General features: G+C 42.2%; 1 protein-coding gene across 5 annotated transcripts in view; it reads left to right on the top strand.

Annotated features, from left to right (window-relative positions):
- The window catches only part of CCDC171 (coiled-coil domain containing 171), a 304,988-nt gene that overhangs the window by 139,635 nt on the left and 158,401 nt on the right, over positions 1 to 6,952 (top strand). For all 5 annotated transcript variants that reach the window (XM_019555118.1, XM_019555120.1, XM_019555115.1 and 2 more), the window contains one exon: positions 5,403 to 5,907. In XM_019555118.1, coding sequence (XP_019410663.1) covers positions 5,403 to 5,907 — 505 coding nt within the window. The remainder of the gene's footprint in view (positions 1 to 5,402; positions 5,908 to 6,952) is intronic.

Raw genomic sequence — 6,952 nt, 5'->3', positions numbered from 1 at the left:
GTCAGGAAAACAGACCTTATAATGGGAGGCCGAGAGCCATGGGACTCTTCAGCCTAGAAAAGCGCAGGCTCAGGAGTGATCTGGTGGCCACATATAAGTTTATCGGGGTGCTCATCAGGATCTGGGGGAACGTCTGTTCACCAGACTGCCCCAAGGGATAACCAGATGGAATGGTCACAAACTCTGCTGCAACTGATTCAGACATAAGGAAAAACTTCTTAATTGTCCAAGCTTCCAGGGTTTGGAATAGACTGCCACTGGAGGCGGTTCAAGCACTGCTTTGAATGCCTTCAAGACACGTTTGGATGTTTGTCTTGCTGGGATCCCATGATCCCTGCTGACTTCCTGCCCTTGGGGTAGGGGGCTGGACTTGATGATCCTCCGGGGTCCCTTCCAACCCAAATGTCTATAAAATCTATGAAATGTCTGTTTGTGGTCTAAATTTGCTTGCTTAGGTGCTAGCCTTTCACCTGTAAGTCCAAATTAACTTAGAGACTTGATGTTTCTGTGCCTTCCAGCTACCATTTCAAGCTTTCTTGTACAAGAATAGCATACTGTAAGTAAAATGATGGCCAAAAGTCTTTGTGCCTTGAGGCAGACAAAGTTCTTTGGGTGAATATGATATCTTTTATTAGACATACTTAAATAGTTGGAAAAAAATTTTTTTAGCAAGCTTTCAGGTTCAAAAACCCTTCGTCAGGCTGAGGAAGTTTCAGCAGTTGGTGTGTGCTCTTCCTGGATGGAGCAAAAAGTAAAGAAGCCAGAGGCTGGGCTGGTATGCATACAAGACAGGCAATCAGTGAAGATTCAGATTGAGATTGTAGATGTAGTTTGTGCCTTAACACACTTTAAAATACGAAAAGTATAAATGCTGTAAATGGCAGGACACTAAAACGGGTGGCCAGAGTTACTCACTCTGAGAGCCACATCTGATCTTCCACCGAAGCCGGGGGATGGGAGGGGGTGCTGAGTAACTCAGTGCAGCTGCAAAGAGTGTGTGTGTGGGGGAGCTGCTGAGCAATCCAGAGCAGCTGCAGTGTGTGTGTGTGTGGGGGGGTGCATTTCTCCACTGAAGCCCCGCCTACTTCCCCTGAGGTGGCAGCCCAGTTTCCCCCGGAGACCCGCAAGAACTATGCCGGCCAGCTGCATGTAGCTCGCAAGCCGCAGTTTGGCCACCATTGCACTAAACAGTCACTGAGTAAAATACATAAACAGTTATTGGAGCAAGAACCAAAACCCAGGACACCTCTTTCTCAGCCATGTGCCCAAGCCGGGAAAATTCCTTCTTTTCTTTCTCTGACCCAGTCTTTCTTGCATTCTCTTCTTCAGAGTGGCACAGCTTTAGCAATATCACATAAAGCAGGGCTTCCCAACCTTTTTATGCTGAGGACTGGCAAACCACAGACTGGCAGGTTGTAGACCAGCAGTGATTGGCATGCTGCAGGCAGGCAGTCAACACTTTTTTATACTCAATATAAAAAAGGGGTGGCTGCTGGTCCACAGTATGCTGGTCACTTCCAGTTGCAGTTGGCCAGTCTGCGGTCACTTCCGGTCTTGCAGCCAGCCCTCCTGGGGACCAGCAGCCAACCCTGCATAGCCTGGCATCGGGCCATGGCCCGGGGGTTGGGAACCCCTAACATACAGGGTAGAAAGTGCTAACTGTAGAATAACCCAAAGTCCTGTGTTTAGGACAGTCTTCTGGGAAGTGAGAAATGTGGGTTTGAACACCTAGGTCTCTCATGTTGAGGGCAAGTGCTCCAACCACTGGCAGTATGTAAAGGGAGAACCCCACTTTCTCCATCTCTGTTCTCTAATCCCTAAAAACCAAAGGGATGACACCTGTTCTTTTTTTTTAAGAATGACTTAAGGGGCTAATTCCAAAGCAGATTCCAGTCTGACATAGGAGCCTCCATGAAGTCCAAAGTGGTCATCAACGAACACTGTGTGAGAGGAGGGGATTTCTAAGACTACCCTTTCTTCTTTTCCTGTTGACTCCCTGCTTAATGTGTTGATTGTTCTGAATTCCACTCAGAGACAGGGTTTCTACCCCTCTATACATGTATAAGCAACTTAAGCACTTAACTTCAGGGTAGTGGATTCTGTTTTGGGACCCAGGTACCTACATTAAGTGTTGCACTACTTGACTTCAAAACTTCTAAGCTCTTGTTTTAAATCTAGCCTGATGCAGTTTGTTCAAGAAATGAAGGCAGTTTGTGATTGAACAGGGATGTGATTGACTTCAAGTCTCCGTAGATTCAGACTAATGTTGGAACAGACCATTGTTCCTCACAAGAAGGCAAAATTAATTTGCATGGGCTATGTTCATTTTGCCATTTTCTTGATTTATGGTTACTTGTCCTGAAATGTTAATAATGCTTTTTAAACGGAACAGGTTTTTGTATTGTAATTTTGGATTTAAGTTTTTAAAAAACCCTATAACTAGTTTGCATCTTGGTCACTCAAACAAATTGTAACCCTCAACATTTGTCCTGCACTGAGAATCTTGTAATTTAATAAAATTAATCAGAAATCAAGAAGAAAATGAAATGAACAAATGCTCTTTCATTTGTATTATATTGGTAACGGCAAGTTCTGTCATTTATATTGTAAACCTAATTTTTATGAGGTACCAAGTGTCCATATTTTCTTGATAGATCTAATCCATACTCAGTACAAGCATAACGTTTGTCTCTGTGAGTCCGCATTGATTTTAGGACTTTCCACAATTTCAAGGTTTTCTTGCCTTTTCCACATAGCCATTTCATCTTTCCCACAGAGGTTGCCTGTATAGTGACGAGAATCATAATTTTGCTGCAATTTATGAAGTATCTGTCCACCTTTCTGTGCACGTATGTGTAACATATTGATGTGAACATAGACCTGTTACTTGGTTTTTCTTAAAGTCATAGAGTTGGAAAGGACATCAAAGGTTATCTAATCCAGGGGTGGCCAACCTGCAGCATGCGCACCGCAAGTCATACATGGCAGCTCAGTGAGGAGAGAGGCAGCACAGTGGCAGATACAGCAGAATGCAGAGCAGTAGATTAGGCAGGAAGCTGGAAGTATAGCTACAGATTGGACAATGGGAAGAGAACTGGAGTGGCACTCAGGGAGGGTCTGGGTCTAATTTGTAGCATGCCTGCCAAAAACCTTGGTCCCACTGATCTAATCCAACCCTCTGTACAAATGGAGGCTTTGCTGTTTCTAAACTATCTCAAACAAATGCATATACAATGCCTCTGAAAAAAAATAGCTGCTTTTTTATTTCTTTATAATAACTTTTTAAATTACTTTAAAATCTAACAACTTCTAACTTGATTATATAAGCCCTATATAAGGGCTTATATATTTACATAAGGCCTAAATGTTGATAAAACTGGGAATAATTTACTTGTACTGAATAATTTATTTTACACCTTCATCAATTTATAGAAAATATACTTTATTTTTTCTCATCTTGGGTCAAAAATAGAGTATGATGGTTGCTCAGGCTTTTTTCTCTCAAACTCTTTGAATCTTCTTTCCACCTCCCATTCTTAGTTAATTAGCTCAAGGAATGGGATGTTTGATTTAATCATCTACATGCCAGCCTCACTATGCTAAGTAATCTTGATTAGCATTCAGGAACCTATGATCAATTTAGATGATCAGAGGCTGGAAGAATAGTGTTTTTTGTTTTTTGGTACATGGTTCTGGAATTTGGTGTGCACCCTCGAGTGTCAGAAATGGAGTTTCTAAGAGCACAGTGTAAACCTTACCTGTTCATTTACTGGCTGAAAGGACAAGCTTGAGAACTTTTTATTAACTTTGACTTTATTATATGTTTTTAACAATTTAATTAATAAAATCCATAATTCTCTGCAATTGTATTTAGTTATAACAAAAGCAGATATTTTAAATTGAAAAATAAAACCACCGATGTCTGGTCAAAATAAAAACAATACTTTTTACTAGTGTTTGTTTGAGAACACACTTCTGTTTGAGGCATAATTAAGCCATGGATATATAAGTAGGGAATTGATTACAAAGTAATTAAGAAATCACCTTTACTTCCCCTTCCCAGCAGCTGCCAATCTGTTTAGTTTTATTTCCCAAAGTTTTTCCTTTTTTATTTTTCACACCTCTTTCTTCTAAATAAATTAGTCTTCTGCTTTTGGGATAGTTATTTCTTGAAAAAGTAACTTATAGGTGTGGGAAAGTGTACTCACCGAGGTGTCCTGCTTAGTCGAAATGGCCCTCTTCCGATACAAGACTCTCACCCTCCAGGCTACACGCCCCCCAAACTCGCCTGCCATGACTTTGATTCCTGGTTCAGCTGGACTGTCTGGCACGTGCACGTCCAAAAATGAGACCTTGTGTCCATCGGGGAGCTGGTGAGGGCTCCTCCACCCCTACACCCTCGCCCGTGCCTCCGCCACAGAGACCTCTCTACGGCTCCCTCTTCTCGTTTTGAGTCCAAACCTCACCAGAAGTGGTGGGGGAATAATTTGAATGCCACCGCTGCCGAAAGCGGCGGTACTTGGAGTCCCGCTCTCTCCTCGAGCAGGATCCTGCTTCGTTCTCCGGGGCCGTCTTCTGTGGGCATCCTCAGCCTGCCTCCTGGGCCCGCCCCATGGCTAGACGCCGAGAACCCCCTGCTGACAGTCCGTCTGCCCCTTTTAACCTTTTGGGGCTTTCCTTTGCCCTGCTCCCGCCGAAGCCAGACGCTCCAGCACGTTGCGGTCAACCCGTCCCCACTCTGGGTCACCGCCTCTCGCTCGTGCCCTGCAGCGGAGCCTTATCGCTGCCCCAAAACGTGCGGACTCGGCCTTGGGTGGCACGCATCCGCCCCCCCGTTTCCTCGCTGGTCTCCGCTGCTCACTGTGGCACTTCTGCTTCCGCTCCCCTCCGGTGCGGCTTTTGAGCTGGAGGCTCCTGCCACACACCTATAAAAGGTAAATGTTTGCTCTGCCTTCTGGGGCCGAGGCGAAGGCGTTCCCATGCGGGGGGCAGTCCAGTGAGCTCCACAGCCCGCTGATTCACCTGCTCCCGCACAATAGGTTCAGTATGGTATTGTACTCTGTCTTTAGCTTGTGAGATCTGAAAGTTAGAGTCCATGTTCTCTATAGCAGTGTAGAAGGCCAGTGCTGTACCACAAATGTGATAATATTTTTTTGGATTTATGGTATAGCTGTGCATCAAGGAGAAAAAAATAATGTAAAAGAATTCCATTATAATAACTAGATCTGATGATTTCTATTGTGATTTTTTTAATACATATTTTTAATTCACTATCCTGTTGGAGCTGAATAGAAAAGGATGGTATGAAGAAAGTTATCCTGTAAGGCTTAACTATAAATATCTACTCAACTCATTTTTTATTTAAGAAATACTTTAGTTAACAATTCCTTTTGACTTTTTAGAAATATCAAGAAATGGCAGAAAAAAATGAGGAAAAAATTTCTGTGATTGAAAACGTACGGGAGAAGTTGGTCCTTGAACATTCCCACTTGAAAAGTACGTTAACCCAGGCTCAAAAGGACTGCTCATCTCTGCTTGCAGCCTGTGCACTAATGGCTGGTGCCTTCTATCCTCTATACAGCCGAACTTGTGCCTTGTCTACACAAAGAGACTTTCTGCAGGATCAGGTCCACACCTATGAAGCACTTAACCAGGAAATTAGGACTCTTGTTCATGCTTTGTCTGGCATAGAGGAAAAGAAGCAAGATGAACTGAAGATAAAGAAAAAACACTTCAAAGGCATGATACGTATATTCCGGAAAGGCGTTATTGCAGTTCTGGCAGCAAACAGGCTTCAAATTTTGGGCCAGTCATGTAGTTCTCTTTTCTCCTGGGTAGATGGTTTCAGAGAAGGTGTAGGAATCCTTGTTTGCATAGGACAGTCCAAGGACAAGTATGATTTGCCAAGTAAGATATTTGGTTCTGTCAAATGACACTGTTATTGCTTAGTAATAATAGTAATGGTACTAATAGTAACAGTAGTAGTAGTAATAATTATTTTAAAAATACAATTGGTGATCGTACACCTAACAATTTTTAAAAATGTAGGCAAATATTGGTTTAGAGGCTTCCTAAAATCCAAGTGCTAGGATCAATTCGAAAACTGAAAGAGGAGTGGTGGATAGATCTGTAACTATAGATAGAAAGATAGATAGATAGATGGATGATTTTTTTAGAACAGTGTTTTACAAACGTATTATGGTGATGGCAATTTACAAACTCATGCAGATCTAGAGAAAAGCTTCTACTTAAAAAAAATAGATAAATCAGACATTCATCTTTTGCAGTCAAATGTTGTAAGATGCATTTAACAGTAAAATGACCAAAATAATCCTTGAATCAAAATATAGTTCTGTGTGGAGATATTTTTCTTTTTGTAGGGCAAAAGGAAGTAAAAAAAAAGCACATTATATCCTTTCAAATCTCTTCTAAATAAGAGAAAAGTCTTAAATAAGGAAATAAAAGCCAAAATGTTGACACACTGCATGGCACCATCATAATCTAAATCAGCAGTTATCAACCAGGGTGTCACAAGACTCTTTTAAGGGTGATGCAACAGTGACAGCCAGGTGAAACTGCTCTGTGCACCTCTGTTTTTAAGAGGCACCTGTGCCTACAAACCTAATGCAGGCGGGAGTACCTGCTCCTGTCATAGCCACTTCTTAGGTTCCACAGGTGCCTCCTGGAATCAGAGGCATGGAAAGTAGTTTCACCTAGTGAAGGCAGCACAGTAGCCTGACAATCAAGTAGGTGAACTGAGACATTACGACAGTAGTTCTCAACTAGGGTGCTACCCCAGTCAAAAAATTATAGTGGGATACCTTGCATATAAAATGGTTGAGAACCACTGATCTAAAATTTCCTTAAGGAAAGATCAGCTTTGAGTATGAATTTTGTATGCATTTTATTTTGATTAGTTTCTGAACAGCTAAAGATATAATGTGATACATAT

This window comes from Crocodylus porosus, unplaced genomic scaffold (genome assembly GCF_001723895.1).
Source record: "Crocodylus porosus isolate Cpor-Errol unplaced genomic scaffold, CroPor_comp1, whole genome shotgun sequence".
In the NCBI taxonomy this organism is placed as follows: domain Eukaryota; kingdom Metazoa; phylum Chordata; order Crocodylia; family Crocodylidae; genus Crocodylus; species Crocodylus porosus.
Note: the sequence above shows the minus strand (reverse complement) of the source record. Positions and strands in the feature narration are given on the sequence as shown.